The sequence below is a fragment of the Pleuronectes platessa genome, chromosome 17 (assembly GCF_947347685.1).
Source record: "Pleuronectes platessa chromosome 17, fPlePla1.1, whole genome shotgun sequence".
Classification (NCBI taxonomy): Eukaryota; Metazoa; Chordata; class Actinopteri; order Pleuronectiformes; family Pleuronectidae; genus Pleuronectes; species Pleuronectes platessa.
Genome location: NC_070642.1, coordinates 6078113 through 6096522, shown reverse-complemented (window position 1 = coordinate 6096522; position 18410 = coordinate 6078113). Strand labels below are relative to the sequence as shown.

Here is an 18410-nt window from a genome sequence, read left to right as displayed (position 1 = left end):
AATCAAATGTGCACACAAGAAAAGAGAAACATTTCTTCTTTTCTAGACCCTAATGACAAGGCTCATATCTGACATATCTGGCTCATAGCTGCTGCATTTAAAGGGCTCACACTTGAGGATAAAGTACAACATATGTGTGTTGATAAGCGATCTCTGCAGACCGGTGGATTTCAGTGGACACAAAAAACTTGGGTTGAGTTGCTGCTCACGGTACAATTATAACAAGAAGCATGAACAATGTAAGTGACCCTCTGCCCTATCTCAGTGCTTAGATTGTAGGAAAGAGTTGTGGGTGCATTAACAACTTTTGCAGGTGTAATACATTGGAAAAAAACAAAGAAGGTAATCCTACCAAACGCTGAAGATCTATTTTGCTCTACACAGGGTCTGATCCAGGGGTGGGCTGTATTCTCGTGCTTTCAGTAGAGAGAGAGATCTACAACAAAGAAAAAACACACTAGAGGAAAGCTGAGTCACTGTGGGCGCAGGAACTCCTTTGTGTGACAACACACACACACACACACACTTTTCATGATTTTTCCTTGCCCTTACAATCATCCTCCCGCTAAAGGGGGAAACACGCCTTCTCCCGAAATGCCACATCTGCCTTTGGCTCGCTGAGCTTGCATGCTCCTCTATTGACAGACAATGGGAGTGGAATGCCAGTTTATATTCTAGCACGTTTTCCTCTGTTTGAGATTAATTAGCAAGTTAAATTATTGTTATTTGATTTATGGATATTGTCAGCGTGTTCGTTTATCCCAAATATGAGAAGAGCCGGTCTGGTCTAATTCAAGTATTTATTAAAAAGCAATGAAAAGTTTAACAGCATAGCTATGGGCCCTCATGCACAGCCTCGACTAACATGAACTAACATGAACAGGTCAAAAATACTTATCTCTGAATGAAAGGTAAAGTCAACATGTGGAACTTCTACTCGCCTCAAGCCATTAACAGGAAGTCTGGATGACTCTTTTAACATTACTCTGTAATAATCTGTTTTTATTAAATTATGTAGATATCTGTACAATTTTGATTTACAACATATTTTTACAAACAGGAACAAATATGTAGAAGGCAAAAAGCAAAAAACTTTGAGCAAAAAACTGTGTCCAAATTGTTATACCTTTCAGGAATATTCAAAAATGTTGAAAGAATAGTGCCCATTGATCTCTAAACTATTATTTATCAACTTTAATTTTTGCTTATAAACTATCTGACGTGAGCAAATCTATCAGTTTGATTTAAGAGCAATACCCAGGAGGGCCACATGAGGGCGATGGGCACCAACAGAAATGAAGGCAGCTGCTGCACATCATTTTCATGAGGTCTGAGTCAGAGTGAGCCACAGAATAATTAGTCATGGGTGTTAAGAATGTAAATTAGGTTAATAAAATTTGTATCTGCACAAGCAGGAGTATCCAGTGGGTGATAAATAAATATTCACCAATGATGCTCTGGGGATTTGAAAACCTATCAAAATGCAAGTTGCAACAATTGCTATTTCAGTTTTATTCACAATATATATATACAAAATTATTAAATATTATATATTAAGAGTGTTTGAAGGAATGCTTGAAGGAATGTCACACTGAACATTCCTTCAAGCATTTTTAATCTTTTAAAACCTCACTATTTTGTTACTGATTTCATAACTTCTGTTTCTGACTTAACAGAAAATTCATATCTTACAGACATTTTGAATGATCAAACAATTGTTACCTATACAGCTTGTAGCATTGATTCATATATTACTAAATGACTCCGTTGCACCGCTGCTGTTTGTGTTTGTAGCTTGTGAAACGTGGTAGACATCTGAAAGACAAACACATTGTTGATAAGACAACACATTCAAATAAGCAGTAAATCTGCTTAATGTGAAAAAACGTACTTCTTCTTCCTAGTAGTCTGCCAATAAAATTATTTCCACTCAAGGAGGAAATGCCAGCACCTGTACTCTACATAGAAAGAAATGTGTGAAGTCATTGAAGGAAAAATGTAACAAATTCTGGAGCATATCACTTCTGTAACAACATTTGGGATGCATTGAAAACCAGAAAACCTGAAAACATTCTAAGCATTTATAAAAACAAAAAACGAAAAAATCAACACTTACTCTCGTAGAATTAGAGCCAGTGCTTGTTCGAGGTGATTTCCTTCCGAGGAGAGAACGAGTCTGCAGGCAAAATCAAAACGATTGCAATGTCAAAATGAACAGTATCTAGTTATCAGTTATGCTAGTACTTAAAGGTATAGTTCACCCACAGATTGGAATCGAAACAAGGTAATTTACAATGTGGTTGAAGCCTTAATGTCTCCATGTGATTCATGCATGAACGTGGCTCCAGAGGAGGATAACAGCAGACATTAAGGCTAACAACCTGGTGTAAATGACGCTAATTCGGGTCAAATTTGAATGTTGGGTTTTATAGACACTTGGATGACACCACAGGAGCAGTATGGAGGCATATTATGCTTCTTTCTGTTGTGGAAGTGGTCACCAGTTACTTCAATTCTATTCGATTTGGATACAAGGATGTAGCCCTGACATCCCTCCATTGTCATAGTGGTGAGTAGATAAGGATTGAATTTCTATTTTTGGGTGAACTTTCCCTTTAAGAGCAGTTTGAGATTTTAACTTGCCAACAGTATAATGAAAGGATGGATAATACTATATGTATATGCGCATATAGTATGTGCTTAACAGCCATCACAAAAAAGTGTCAGAGCATGAAACGATTTATAATTACAACCTGTCATTATTGTTGATGATGTATCGAGGTGCTGATAAATGGATTGTTGAATTTCTATGGTGAACACCGCCATATTCCCAAAGCTAATCTAAATGCCCCCTGCCGGTAACTCTATACTTTGTGTGCAGAAACAAGGGTAGGAGGTGTAAAAATTACCTGAGTACAAGCTATGATCTTAAAGGCTCAGTGTGTATAATTTAGTGTCATTTAACATTGAAGCTGCTTATTGCAACATATCCCATTCGAAACATTTAGGAGAACCTACGGTATCTTCAAGCAATATTAAACATGAGAGGGATTGGTTTGTATTTTCTGGGCTACTGTAGACATTTGGAGGTACAACATGGCTGATGTAGACGTAATGCTTAAGTAACAAAAACACAAGGACACCGTGTTCGCCCAGAGAAAGTATAGAATTGAAGATAGAGTGGTATAGATCTTCTGTGAATAATGGTATGTGTACACAGGAGGTGCTTTAGCCTTTTGTAACTAAACAACTTTATCTAAAACAACCTGTGGCACAATGCCCTTGTTGTGGTTAACTAGTTATACACGCACAAATGCAACATAGAGGCTTGTTATAGGATTCGAATTAAAAAATCACACATTACCAAAAGGTGCAACATGCTGCTAATGCTACCTCCTGTGTACACATGCTCGGATCTATTATTGGCTATTTCAAAATCAACATACCTTTGAATCGAGTAGTACCCCAAACAATAAAATGAAGAAACCCTGAGAAAAATCAGACATTCACATTTCATAATCATCAGAATGAAGGAACATGGAATGTTCTGTTACACAAAAGCAATGCATTGAAATTCATTGGGTGTAAATACCTGTAGTGAATTGAAGAATGCAAAGGCGATATGGATTGCCTTATTTGTTGATGATACCATGGTTCCCACACCCAAACCCCAGGTCAATCCAAATAAAGGAGTCAAAATGACCAGACATCTCGTTATGACCACCAGCGTGTGTTTTTCATCTGATTGTGCAGCGTCTCCCACACCTCTTTTCAGCATTTTGTATAAGACCACAATTACAATTAATATATTGATGAAAACTATGGTCAAGGCCGGTATCACCATGGCCAGGAGGGCTTTTGTCTCAAACCAGTTCAGCCAGCAAGCCTCGGATTTCCTAATGTATCCATTCCCTGGTGCTGTGACAGCAACAGTAATAACAGCTATAATCAGGGGACAGCCGTATCCTAAACAGAAACCAATGGCCAACATGATTGACTTGGACATGTACGAGAAGACCATCACCGTCCTGTAAAAGAGCAAAAGGCCTGACACGAGCATCCAAAAGAATAGAGCAAGGTAGAAAAAGTGCATAAAAAAGGTTGCCGTGCTACATGGTCCAAGAGGAAGTTCGTAGTCCCCCCCTGGGTTTTCAAGGGGATTGTTTGCTACAGAGGCACCAATGATGAAACAGATATCAGCGACCAACAGAGACAGGGCGGTATTTACGATGGAAACGTGACGCATGAAGGCAGTGCTATTCCTGGTAATGGCTTTCCAAACGTACCCTTCAATAACTAGACATATTACCAAGCTTGCCATTGATATTCCAACTCCAACATAAGTGATTATATCCAAGGCTTCTCTTATAGATGGGGGGATGTCCGTTGCCATCAGAATTGAGAAGGAGGTGAGGTGGTTACAGCTGCAGGTTACTATGTTGTTTCTGTCGGAAACAAACTTACATCCCTCATCATCCCAAGCACCAATATTGTCAAAGAGTGTGAAGTTCCAGAAGACGCACTGCGGGTTCATTGTCAAGGAGCTGTTCAGCTTGTCGTATCTCAGGATGACATTCTGAACCTTGGCATTTATTTTGACAAGCAACACGGCTGCATTGATGGCATTATCACTGGCAGTTTCATTACTGGTGGTATTGAAGGGGCTGACGTCAAAGGTGGAGTTTCGTGTTGGCATAACAATATAAAGGGTTGAGAGGAGGATGGTGGTAATATAAACATTGCTCATGCTGTTTTTCGTAATGTTTAGGACGATGCTGGAGTTCAGGTCTGCCATGAAGGAGTCATCAAACGTCGTTCTGTTTAGCAGGATCCGTGGCGTCCTTACGGAAAACTCGCCGTCCAAATAACTGGAGAGACTCTCCAATGAACCCAACAATTTGGAGCTGGAATTGCGGGTGTCGTTTGCATTCAAAATTACCCAAGACTCTCTTGATTCTTCACCTATGATGACATCAACAGTCTCTAGGATATGCTGTAGATCAGAAGACAGGTCTCTGTGAAAGTCCACCCTCATCAAAATGTCAAACAGTGCATTAGCTTAAATAATACACATTTACTAAAAGAATACAAAGTGTAAGGTTAAACTTACCTGCATGCTGGTTTCATCGACAGCAGTTGAAACATTTGCAACAGTGTTAAGGATGTCAACGATAGCTGATATGGTTGCAGTTGAATTTTCAATGTCCTGTCTTTCTTTCTGGACAGCTTTACTTAGATTCCCTACAAAATCTGGCACTCCCTCCTCATCCAAAGTCTGAAAGAAAGAAAAACTGCTAAAGCTTTCGACATAAACATTTTTTTCATTATGCGAATTGGTAGGGATAAATATTTTCTATATCCAAATATATAGAACAAAAATGATGTGTGTGTGGGTGTATTAGTGTGTGACCGAATCAAACCAAACACAAAGATCAATCAGGTTTTAGTAATTTGGGATTAGTGTTGGTATAATCCTGAAACAGCGGCGGTAATAATAAATTTAGTGGAAACACTCTCTTCCCACTTTTTGTTACCACTGTTCTTGGACAAACTATACAACCCCTCGTTCGCGTTGATGGGCTCTCCTCTCTCATGAAGCATAAACCCCATTTTTTTTCTTCACTCTATCTCATTTCTGGTTCACCGTCTGTTTCGCTCTGCATGAGTGAGTGTGGGCGGAACCAGCCTGGGGCATGTGAGTGAGTTGTTACTCCACTTCACTCCCAGACACTGACAGTTACACAGATGAGAGAAGCTGCAACGAGCTAAATGTTGGTGACATTCTTAAAAGAACTCGCAGGTAAACGCAATCACCTTATCAAGGTCAGCAAATTTATCTCCATCATGTTTATATATCATACGATTAGTCTATATATACAGGTTTAATCCATCATAACATTTTCGAAATATCAAGACACAAATTTGGGTGTTCAAAGACTGTTTTAAGGAAACGGTAATATGACACATGCGTGTTGAGAGGGCTGTTGATCACTAAAGTAGGATTTTGGAACTTGACTAAGTTTACCCGAAACAACCTGCATCTTGTTAATCGAAATTAGCTCAGCCTCCCCTATATGAAACATCAGTATCGATTAACAAATAGGAAGCAGTTTGATGGATCAGTAGCTCACCTACCTGTGACTCAATCAGTAATTCGTTGATTTCTATGACAATGCAGGTGTCTTCGACCAGTTTCCACTTGCCCGTTTCCTGGCATTCCGCCAGCCTTCTTCCTACTTGACCTATATCACACTCAATGCTTGTTCGGTCTCCTACTCGGCCGTCCCCATACTGAGCGTCATTGCATTTGGAATCTGATAGAGTTCAATAAACGATTATAGAAAAAGACAGGAAAAACAGCAAACAAATTGTGTAGTTACACTTTAAAAGTTGCTCTTACTCTCTTTGAAGATCATCATGGTCGATGTCATTTCATAACTTGATGGGTTATCCACCCTGCATGTAAGAATGACTGGATCTCTGCAGCTTCCAAGTTTGTAATCATGCCTAATGCAGTTGGCGTCTTCACCGGTAACAGAAACTGAAAATTGAAGTGATGTTGAGGAGATAAACTTTTAATATCTTTCAAAAAATTCCTAGAATGGTCGGAATGAGGAGTTTCCAACACCAGTCCTTACCTGAGGTCAACTGGTCTTTGCCTTGAAACCACTTGATTGTGTAGGGACGCTGCACACAACACTTGAAGGGTTGTATCTGTCCAGGTACGCATTTAACATGAAATTTACTCTTGAGACGCACAACAGGAGCTTCTTTGATTTTGCTTTCCATTACAATTCCTTTTTGCTGGAATTCCAGGTCGGTTTTGCTCAGAGTACAACTGTAATTTCCTGTGATCAAGAGAAGAAGATATCACTGAATGCATTAGTAAAACAATCAAATAAAAAACATTCTAGTAAATAGGAATGAATACTGCATGTCATTCAGGATGAGAGCATGCTGGGTCGAACTGGACTAACTTACCAACAAATTTGATCAATGATGCAGTAGTAGCGAATACAATTTGTATAATTGCTAATATTATATCAACAACAAGTTGATCTCTGAATAATAAATTACATCCTGCCTTGAAGGGCAAACACCGGAGAAAATCCGTACACCTTTGTGTGGCTACTACGGAGTTCAAGTCTGAGAACGTCTTGTTTTATTAAGTTGTGAGGAGTTCATGTTTATTGACTCCTTATTAGTTAACAAATTAGGCCAGCTCTGACTTACCACTATCAGCAGGAATGACGTTGTTAACTTCAAGCATAGACATAGAGTTGGAAATAGTTATTTTAAACCTTCCACCGTCTTTAATTTCCCGTCCATTAAATGTCCATCTGGAACTGAGAATTAGTCCCACTATAACGCTTTCTGAAGGCTTACACTTCAGGGACAGGCTGGCACCAGTGTAAGTGAGGTTTGGAAGGTTGATCGAAGTTGAACCTTTGGATAAAACAGAGTTGAACAGTCAAATTTACCTAAGTTAAACAAAAGAAGGAAACTACTACTACTCAATTTTCATACTTACTTTGGTAAAATGCAGAAACTGCTCCAATGACAGGAGCAATGCTATTATTTATTGCTTTACGGAAGTTTTGATTTTCAACAAAGATTTGATCAAAGTCAACTTGTGTCGTCTGTAGAACATATTTTGTAATAATGCTTCCTTTGCTGTAAGAACAGAAAAGCAAAGATGTGATGTTGGGTTTATCTATACATTTTAAGGTCTTGACTTTCTATGTAAATGCCTCAAGATAATGTATATTAAGATTAACATTTTATTGAATGTGGATTGGGCTTTATCTTTAGCTTCCCAATTTTTGTTAATGCTTGAATTCCCACACTGTACCTGAATTCTGTCACAAAACCTCCTCTATATCCTGGGATTCCTCCATAATCCTCAAGTATCTGTGGGAGAGACATGGTTAGTGATAACATATGAACTGGAGATCAAAGTTCACATTGAATAGTGTTGACAGTGCACTTACCACTTCGTCGATCTTTGACTTCAAATCTTTGTAGACGTTACTTGACGTATCACTTAATTCTGATGTGTAATCCTTGTCTAATCTCATTGACATTTCGATTTTGAAAACTGTTTCTGTAAAAGGTAGATGAAAAACATGAGCAAAGCTACTGATTAACATTTCATTTCTTGCAATGCAAAGACACGGATAAACACAGAACCTTTTTAAAATATGTTGGTTGTTCTAGAACGAAATAAGACTCATTGTATTATTTAGGTGCAGTGCAGGTGCAGCTCAGTGGTACAGTATCATACAGCTGTTCATCTCAAAATTACTCATATTCTTTAATTCAATTTCTTTTCTGCAGCAAGTGACAACTGGCCCTTTGTAAATACAATTTAATAAAAGAGCACGTACAGAATATGTCACGTTTTTCTCAGTAAAACAATACCTGTTTGGTTATTAGTTGTCGTTGGTGCACTGGTGCTAGCGCCCGTGGTAGGGGTTGTGTCAGTGGTAGCAATCGTAGTCGTGATGGTAGCGGTGGTAGAAATCGTAGTAACAGTCGTCCTAGGGGTAGTGGTCGTGGTAGCCGCCGTAGTTGTGGTGGTAGTGGCAGCAGTAGTGGTCATGGTGGGGACATTTGTAGTAGCTGTGTTACTTGTATTTGTTATAATGGTTGTGGGTGAAAGGTCTGTTGTTGTTGAGGTAATTGTGGTGTTTTGGCTGGTTGCATTAGTAGCTGGAAATATATTAAAGAAGACATAATCAAAAACGGCCTTAAATGTACAGTACTGATACTTCACAGAAAAAAAAAATACACAGCAGTGAGTGTTGTTACTATGTACATATTTCACAATACTTTTCATTAGACTGTTTTGAGTTTTAACCATGAATGACTCATTATTTTTACATAATTTGTATCTAAAATATGTGTTGTAAGTATTGATTATGCAATGATCGTTTTACAAACATGTAAATGCTTTATGAAACATGAGATTAATTCATGCTCAGATTATCTGTTCAATTCACCAACCATTCAAATGCTGCATTATAAGAGAGCTAGTATATGTTGCTTTTCTTTCTTTCAGACTACATTTACACACTGGGGGAAATTGGGGTTCATTGTCTTTCTCAAGGACACAATGAAATGCACACTGCAGGAGCAAGGGATTGAACCGCAACCGTCCCGTTAGTGGACTACCTGCTCATGAAGTCAAACACTGACCCTTTGTTATAGCATAGTGGGACACTTACTTGTTACAGCTGTTTAAACTGTTTTAGTGTTCACATCTATAGTAGTGACCATTTTCCAATAATACAACAGAAACTGTTGTTTAAGTCTAGATCACTTACATCATTTCACAACATGTTTACCATATAATCTAAAATTACAACGTAAAAACTAAATGATTTTTCTTTTCATTTTCAAGCATATGTTGAAAAGAGCCTTACTATTGATTATTATTAACTACTTTGGTTACTACAGTTGCTGGGGTCACTGTGGGTTTAGTCGTGTTCAGGACTGTCACATTAACATTTGGTGTGTCGGAAAGTATAGATCTGTGTTTTATTGACAGTAAAAGACAAAAGTACTTCGGCTTTCAGTGTAGGATTCTCTCTCAGAGACACTGACAAATTAGTTTAACCAGTCTGACCAACAACTTGGTGGATTGCTCGTTTGTTGGATGTCCTGTGCACAGTAACTTGATTCAGTGCTGCTCCTAGTTGTGTGTTAAGGGGCCAGAGACAGCACCTTGCTGAGTTCCCCGGAGAAGGAGGGGGCATCAAAAGGCAGTGATTATCGTGTTCACACACACACTTGATTATAATACATACCTGTTATGGCTGTGGTGGTTGGTGTTAAGAATGCTGTAGTATTTCTAGTCGTTGCAACAGTTGTAGTTGTTACTAAAACAAGGAAGTGACGAAAAACGAAAAAGACATCACGACAAGATTTTTTTTTTAAAACTCTGTCAAACAGACTTATTCGGAGTGAACATGGCTGAAACGGGCTCAAATGTATAGTACTGATATTTCACAGAAAAAGCAGTGAGTGTTGCTACTATGCACATATTTCACTTTACTTTTCATTTTGACTGTTTTGAATTTTAACAATGACTGACTCATTATTTTTACATAATTTGTATTTTAAATCGATAAGTCATCTTTTCTCAAACACTCACTTGGCACAGGTGTTGCAGTTGTTGTAGTGTTCATAACTGTTGTAGCAACAGGTGTCGAATCTGAAAAAAATAACTCATTTATAGGAACTTTTGGACATTTGCTAGTGCAGGTTCAGAGTAAAAAAAAACATTTTAATGACTATGTTGTTCAACCTCAGGTGATTAAATGTATTTTTTAACAGTTAGTTGTTGAACACTACTTGTTAAAACCTGTTGTTGGTGTTACTGTTGTGGTGTTAAAATCTGTTGGAGCAGATGTTGAATTAAAAGGCTATTTGAAATCCAACCACTAACAACAGTTGTTGGTGTTGGTAAAAGTAAAATCTGATGTATGAGGAAATACTACAGACAAAAAATGTGGATATTTGTAAAATTATTCAAAATCACTGACTTGTTACAGTTGGTGTTGCAGCTGTTGTCGTAGTCATATTTGTTGTAGCAATAGGTATAGAATCTGCAAATATAATTTTACAAACACAAAAATTATTCATCCTCAGATTATTAAGTGTAAGGTTTCAGCCAAGTTAGGATATAGCCGTAAATTAAATGCTAACTAAAAATTGAACACTAACCAAAATGTACTAATAGATACCACTGTTACCATGATTGTTCATCCATACATTCACCAAGCTTCACTTTATTAGGAACACTGTACTATTACTGAGTTGAACATTTGTTGTTGGAACAGGTAGTTGTTGAATACTTACTTGTTACCACTGTTGTTGATCTGACTGTTGTGGTGTTAACATGTGTTGTAGCCGATGTTGAATCTGGGGGGAAATGTACAATTAAGAATATTTCACTGTGGTTAAGAAAGAAAAAAAAAACACCACTTGTTTTTGGTGACATTAAAATCTATAAAATGAAGATAAATCACAGACAAATATTAAGGACATTTTAAAAAGGGTTGTGAGATTATTTGAAAGCACTAACTTGTTACAGTTGTTGTTGGAGCTGTTGTGGTGTTCATATGTGTTGTGAGTGTTGAATCTGCAAAGATCATTTTACCAACACGTAAATGCTTAATGAAACGTGGGAAAAATTTGGTTATTTTGAATAACTTGGTGGATTGCTCTTTTGTTGGATGTCCTGTGCACAGTAGCTTTATTCATTGCTGTTCCTAGTTGTGTGTTAAGGGGCCACAGACAGCACCTTGCTGAGTTCCCCGTAGAAGGAGGGGGCAGGTGAGGTTGCAAAGCTTATGCAACATCAAATGGCAGTGATTATCGTGTTCACAGACACACACTTGATAATAATACATACCTGTTATGGCTGTGGTGGTTGGTGTTAAGAATGCTGTAGTATTCCTTGTCGTTGCAGCAGTTGTAGTTGTTACTAAAAAAAGGCAGTGATGAAAAACGAAAAGACATCACAACAAGAACAATATTGAAAAACTCTGTCACACAGACTGAATCGGAGAGAACATGGCTGAGAGAGGAAGAAAAGGTGACTGTGGCCTTCACGAATATGGTGTGGCATACCAACTGGCGGAGTTGTTGATGGACAAATCAAGTCATCTGTATGAAAATAGAAATCATTAAATTCAGGTCTGTCAAAGGTAAGTTAGGCATGAATAGTTTTACACCAGACTTCCAGCTTCTTACCTGTCTGTGGCTGACAATGCTGTCCATCAGCAGGGATGGCTTTGATACATCCACATGTGTTGGAGGTGATGTTGTCACAGGATCCATACATGAAACACTGGTCACATGACCAACGATACTGATCCTCACATCTGCACTGGTAACCACTGCTGCTCAGAGAGCAAACTGGAGACAGAAAATATATTGAAAATCATGTAATCATGTACTGGACTCAAATAATTCCATACTATTTCATAAAGAACTGGTATCCTGCAATTTTTGTTAAACCGTAGTGGGATGATTACTAAAAACTGAGTAGGGCACAGCCCAGCCCCAGCGAGAATATTTTTCACCAGCCGCTATTGAACTGAATGCTACCACAGATTCTCTGTCATGTATGGAAGGGGAAGATGAGGTGAGGTGTATTCAGCTGCAGCATGCAACTTCACCACTAGATGTCTCTACATTCTACACACAAAAACAGTAACTAAGGTGTAATTTTGACCTGTAGAGATGTTCGTGCCGGAGACTTGTGTGTTGTTGCTGATGCTGACTGGGTAACTGATGTTTCTCAGTCGGTCTATCACTGTAACATCTGTGGTGTTCAGCTCAATTGTAATAATATATTCATAGAGAACTGGAGAAGCTGCAGAGACAGAAAAGAAACATGAATCACTTGTGATCTGTGCTGTGGTTTTCATATTATGTTTCTGATTTGTGTTGCTTCCTCAGTCTTACTTGTTGGTGATAGAGTGGTCGTCGTAACTGAACAAATTGTAAAGTCTATGGAAAAAGAGAAAGAAAAATAACAGCAGAATAAGTTCAAATGTAGCCATAAGTATCTGTGTTCATTGAGTAATACATGGGAAAATATTAAGATCATTTGAATTTTACTCTAAATGTTAAAGAGACGTGAAACAAATAATAATTACTCATAGAAAAGGAGAAAAAGTTTTAGGCAAAATAAGAGTTTATTTGACAATTTGTCTGTTAAAACAATTTGGTAGAGCTGCTTACTATATATGTCAACAGGCTGACAATGCTGTCCATCAGCAGGGATGGCATTGATGCATCCACATGTGTTGGAGGTGATGTGGTCACAGGATCCATACATGAAACACTGGTCACATGACCAACGATATTGATCCTCACATCTGCACTGGTAACCACTGCTGCTCAGAGAGCAAACTGGACAAACAAACATAGATCTGACTTCTTAAAGAACAAAGTTTGGGGATGAGGGGTTTAGCATTTTGTGACTGTGTGTGAACTGTCGGGTTACATATTTACATTTACTGTCTTGAGGTTATGATTTGGTGCTTAAAATTTAACTGAATTAAATAACTTTTATTTAAGTTCATTCATTTTTTTGCCATCGATTTTTGTGAAGCACTTTGTTACCTTGTCTAGATGAGTGCTATACAAGTACATAACAAATAAAGTTATATTCTGAGCATGACATTTTAGAAACAACTGCAACAAGAGTGTGTGTGCATATGTTTTTCCTACCTGTAGAAATGATGACATCAGAGATTTGCATGTGGTTGATGCTGATTGGGTAACTGATGTTGCTCAGAATGGTCCTCAGTGGATTTATTAGTCCAACATCTGCGATGTTCAACTCAACAGAAATGAGGTATGTATAAACAACTGGAGGAGCTACAGAAGATAACAGAGCGACATGGGAAACTTAAGTTAGCCTCTTCATGGTAAAAGAAAAAACATGTAAGCTCTAATCAAATGGGTCTTAAGTAAAAATATCTTAATATAGAATAAAAATATCAAGATGATTTTAAAATGTAAAAGTGCACATTAAATAAGTACAGAATACGCAGTTAAAGTTCACCTGTCTTTGGCTGGCAGTACTGTCCATTGGATGGAATACTGTTGATACAACTGCACGTGTCATTAGTGATCTCATCACAGGCTCTGTATGTAGCACAGTCCGTAGAAGACCAGACGAACTGGTCCTCACATCTGCACTGGAATGTGCTACCATTTAGGTAACAAACTAAACACACAAAAGCAAAAGCAAAAAAATATTGATGTCAGATAGCTTTTTCTTTGTTGAACTAGTGCTTGTTTGTTTACCTTCACTCACCTGTGAAACCCAACAGGGCTTTTCTGTTGACACACAGTGGCGATAAGGACATTCACCATTGAGGCTTTAAAGCTAATTGAATAATGTTTGTAGCTCATATAGAGCAACGATCTGGCTACAATGTCTGGACCATTTTGGAAATGGTTTGTGCAGGACCACAGAGCCTAATCAAATAAAGTTGTGAATGTCTATGTGGTTACAGATTGCACTGTCATTTTGGGGTTCACTTGTGATTGGAACACCCAAGAAAGAAGTTATACCATGTCTGAACAGGGTGTGCTACTTCATTCTTGTACTTTTCCATTTTTCAAAGTAGAAAGGTTTACCTCACTGCCCATTTTACAGATATAGTAACTTTTTCTTAGATTAAACCGGTAGTTCCACACCATTTAGCTTCTGTCAGACTCAGATCTAAGACTTGTTGACTTGAAAAGTTCCCTCAAAGATAATTTACCCTCTTAACTTCTTGGATGGTTTGGATGGAGGTTAAATAATTCAATAATTTACAAAACACAAAGATAAGTAAAAGGTTCCGAGAAATAAAATCGGATTTGTGATTCAGAACTTAGTTTTATAGTCTGAGCTTTAGAGGAGACAAAGCTATCTGACTGTATGTAAAGTGGGTAGACTACAGCGTGGGTCGTTACATCTTAATCTGCAACCAAAGTAAAGTGCCACCTACACATTGTTGTAAAAGTATTATTTTAGTAAAATGAAACTTCAGTCAGGTACTGCAGAACAAGGCCTTTTTTACATTTGACGGACATGAAGCTGGAGAGTTGGTGTTTGTTATATGTTATCATTTATTTTAATTTTTCAATATGAACTCCATCTGTAAAATAAGTTTTTAAATTAGAATTTGTTCATATAATTCTGTACTGAGCTGGAAGGAGATTAAGTGATTTAAGACTCAAATTTAACCACACACTGAACCTGATGGGCAACGACAATTTGAAAAACACCATTAAAATGGTTTGAAAGCAGCTGTAAGGGCAAACTGAAAAACTGGAACTCGATTGCTGTTCAGGGCTTTGGGTAGTTTGTAATCAGCTCTTTGCTGCAGTTAACTCTGAAATCATTCCATTGATTCAAACATAACTTTGGAAATCGTTGTCATGCAACTTCCTTTGTGTATTTTATTTAATTTATGTAGATTAGATACTGTGTTCAGAGATTAGGCCCTAATTGATCTATTGACAGTTCTTTAATTTGTTAAAGTAAAGGTTAAAGTACAGCATAACCGTGAGAGGCAGGGAAATTCTCAGCTTATAAGGAAGTGTCTGTAATATTCAGCATAACATGTTGCCATGGTTGAATCCACACCCTGTCTCATTCCACTCAACATGCAAATTGAAAACACAGATTCAATTTCACCAACAACAGTTTCCCTGCAGATGACGGATGTCACATTGTTCACACATTTTTCTCTTTCTGAGGTATCATATGTGCTGTCATCTCTTCTTCCTGGTTTGACCAAAAAAGGAAGCTGTTGGTGGAGCCTGTTTAAATGCACTGGACCAGACCAAGAGCTGCATCAGCCAGAGGGGGGGGGGGTTCTACAACACACAAGCTCTCTCAGATGGACCTTCTTCTATTTTGGCTGGGTGTCTGATGTCAGATGGTAGAGATTATTATACAACATGGCTGTTTTTAGCCAAAACAACCAGCTCAAACAAACCCTCATATTATCATGCTTGGCTTGCAAAGACAGCAATTACTAACTCATATCAAAGTTTGCAGTGATCCCACATGCAAACATGTCTATTTGGGCAGTGATTGTTGTGATTGTGAATTAGGTGTCAGCTTCACAGCCATCATCTCAGTCACCACCAACCTTGCCAGCGAGTTTTTACATTATAATCAAAGCACATTTTCCTTTCAACTGATTCCATTTTAGATAAATCTTTCCAGGTGTAATAACTGGCAAGATCAGCTTTTTTCATCACTGCTTCACCCTAAACTCGGTGCACTGGCCTGTGTTTATCATTTGCCAATTTCTAATGGAAATCCAACATTCAGCTCTATAGTCGCCACAATGCTTGTCAATGATGACACAACTACAAGTTTTTCCTTCACCCTGAGTGTGACCTGACAGGCACACAGCCTGCATGGGCAACCCCGAGTTTGATTGTTTTAACCCAGTGTCATGAATCGTTTTATTGTATTTTTTGGACCACCAGTTGTATTGTTGGTTCCTGCGCCGTATACGGCCAGGCTGGAGGTTCCCCATCCCTCACTTAAAGATTTCTATCGGAAAAAGTGGAGTATTCAGAATCTAGTTTTTAGCGTTAAATCGAATAAAATCATTTAAAACACTGTGTTTCTATGACCTTATAATGAGGTCTACATCAAGAGCGTATCCATTTCCACGGAGTCCGCCATGTCTCTACAGTAGGTCAGAGCAGACAAATAAAAGACAAATCGAGAACCTTTCATTATTTATGTAACCTGCAGACCACTTAGGATTGAGGCGAGGTGGATTTAGTTGGATTAAATTGCTCATTAAATCCTTCGCTGATCTTTTAAAGGCGATGTTGACCAGTTTCCTGGTGACAGAGGTCGCAGAGCTGGTGGCAGATTTTAACTCTTTTCTCCAAATATCTAAAGTTAATAGGTGAAGCATTACACAATAAACACAATGTCAAAAAACTGTAATATCACCTTTTATTTGGAAAATTCAAATGTGGATTTTCCTGAGCAAGACTTAAGCATTGTTCAGACATGACCTCAGACATGATCTGTGGATAAAGACCGAATAACTGGGTCGGGACTTTACGCGCAGTTTGCTTTTCACACCTGCACAATGTGCACAACAGCATCAAAACCTCTGCATCATTCAGGCAGGGGCAGGAAGTGACGTATTAATACAGCTGCAGAGATCACATGATTTTCTTGACAACACACAGACACACGTGTCGGCTCTTATCACAACAAACTCTCACGACATCTTCCTCCATGTCTTCTACATGTATGATACACCGGGAGATATTTCTTTTTCACTTTTGCTACTGTCGCGTGTAAGAAGCTTCATCAGCCCCCACCCCCCACTCGCTCTCTGTAAATATCAGCGTAGGCTCCCTTGCTGTGCTCTTACATCGGATTTTCAAGACTTTCTGTAGACTTTATATAAGAGGCCAGGCAGAGAAAGTCCATAGATAATCTGGAGGCTCTCACTCTGACATTTGCGTTCACACTTGCACCTCCAGAGTTCAGTGCATGTCTGAGAGCAGCTTTATTGAATTTACTTTCAGATTTTGTAATACTTTCACTCAAAACCCTGCGCTTGCACTCTAATATACCCAGCTTGTGCTTAGACTTCCAGCTTCAGCTCTTCTCCTCACATTCATGCTTTTTCTGTGCTCTTTTTTTTCCTGCAACAAGTCTTTCAAAATTCCCCAACCAATAGAATGCCAGGTGTGGTGCTGATGAATGAAATTGCTTTAGAATAAAGATACATAACAATCTTAGAACAACACACATCTGACTAAAAAGGCTCCCATCAAATCAGCGGGTGCTCCGTTCTTACCTGTGTTGATGTCGATGTTTGTGACATTCACAAGAGGACCCAGGTTGAACGAGAAGCTGTTGTTGTTCAATAGGCTCCTTTGGTAGTCCACTGTCGCAACATCTGTCACGTTCAGCTCCACCTCCACGTCAAACTCTTCCTGAGTTAGCAGCGCTGTGGAAGAAATACATCATAGAAGGCTTCCTTTGTAAAAACATTGATGTGATTATTATCTTAAAGTGGAGCTACCACCTTTTTGGTCAAATCAGTCACACTGCATTTCACACTTTTTGTGCATGGGTGTTGGCTTGGAGGATATACCATACACAACCAGATTGGTAAATTGTAGTATTACCTAACTAGAACATCAAAAGGAAATATGAATCTGACAATTGTTAAATCTATAGTCATGTTCATATATGCAGTGTGGCAGATTAAATTATTTCCAAAGGTCCCAGAAATTCCACTGGTCACATATATGTATATGTCATGTAACACAGACAACTGATACAATTTTGTGTGTCGTGTTTGTTGTTGTGCTGTGTGTCTGTGTTCTGCACTACAAAGTCTCGGAATCTGGAATAACTGTATTTCTATGTTATTAGTAGGGATGCACCGATTTATCGGCCGAACATCGGTAGCGGCCGATATTCGCCTCGTTAACTGATATAGGCTTATCGGTAATAAACTTGACTTTCACCGATATCATTGGCCGATGTTCATATTTGTGGTAAAACCGCTGGGCACGTGCCGCGGCTGGGGGAGCAGTCGCTCCGTCGCCCTCCTCTCCGCGCCGCCGGAGGCTCAGTGTGCGGCACCCGGAGGTCCTCATCCGGTGGCGCCTAACGGCGCTGGTGCGGGGGCTTTCTTTCTCTTGTACCGCCGGGCGGTGTCCATCGCCGGCGCGGAAGGCGGGCCGTTGGAGGGGACCGGGTACGCGGTCAGCGGCGGCCACTCTGGACGCGTGTCGGGCCCTTCTCGCGGATCACCTCAGCTACGGCGACCGCTGGGGGAACCCTCTGTTCACGCGGGGGGGGGGGGGGGGGGGGGCACCCTGCGGTGCGC

The 18410-nt window shown here is 39.1% G+C and overlaps 1 protein-coding gene across 3 annotated transcripts; it reads right to left on the bottom strand.

The window, feature by feature from the left end:
- Nucleotides 1-786: 786 nt before the first annotated feature.
- LOC128459914 (adhesion G protein-coupled receptor F5) lies at nucleotides 787-17451 on the bottom strand. 3 transcript variants are annotated; one of them, XM_053444869.1, is made up of 27 exons: nucleotides 17367-17451; nucleotides 13586-13750; nucleotides 13249-13398; nucleotides 12757-12927; nucleotides 12478-12522; nucleotides 12245-12385; nucleotides 11761-11925; nucleotides 11638-11673; nucleotides 11420-11491; nucleotides 11090-11146; nucleotides 10864-10926; nucleotides 10157-10216; nucleotides 9810-9881; nucleotides 8422-8712; nucleotides 7992-8104; nucleotides 7853-7911; nucleotides 7532-7674; nucleotides 7234-7446; nucleotides 6639-6848; nucleotides 6401-6541; nucleotides 6136-6314; nucleotides 5111-5275; nucleotides 3593-4993; nucleotides 3447-3488; nucleotides 2117-2176; nucleotides 1892-1958; nucleotides 787-1815 (listed from the first exon to the last, which is right to left on the bottom strand). In XM_053444869.1, the coding sequence occupies exons 3-27, from the start codon at nucleotides 13277-13279 to the stop codon at nucleotides 1745-1747; spliced, it is 4068 nt and encodes a 1355-aa protein (XP_053300844.1). In that variant the 5' UTR covers nucleotides 13280-13398; nucleotides 13586-13750; nucleotides 17367-17451; the 3' UTR covers nucleotides 787-1744. The 3 variants fall into 3 exon arrangements, with proteins under 3 accessions (XP_053300844.1, XP_053300843.1, XP_053300845.1); XM_053444868.1 differs by lacking the exon at nucleotides 11090-11146 and adding an exon at nucleotides 10548-10610; XM_053444870.1 differs by lacking the exon at nucleotides 11090-11146.
- Nucleotides 17452-18410: the final 959 nt, after the last annotated feature.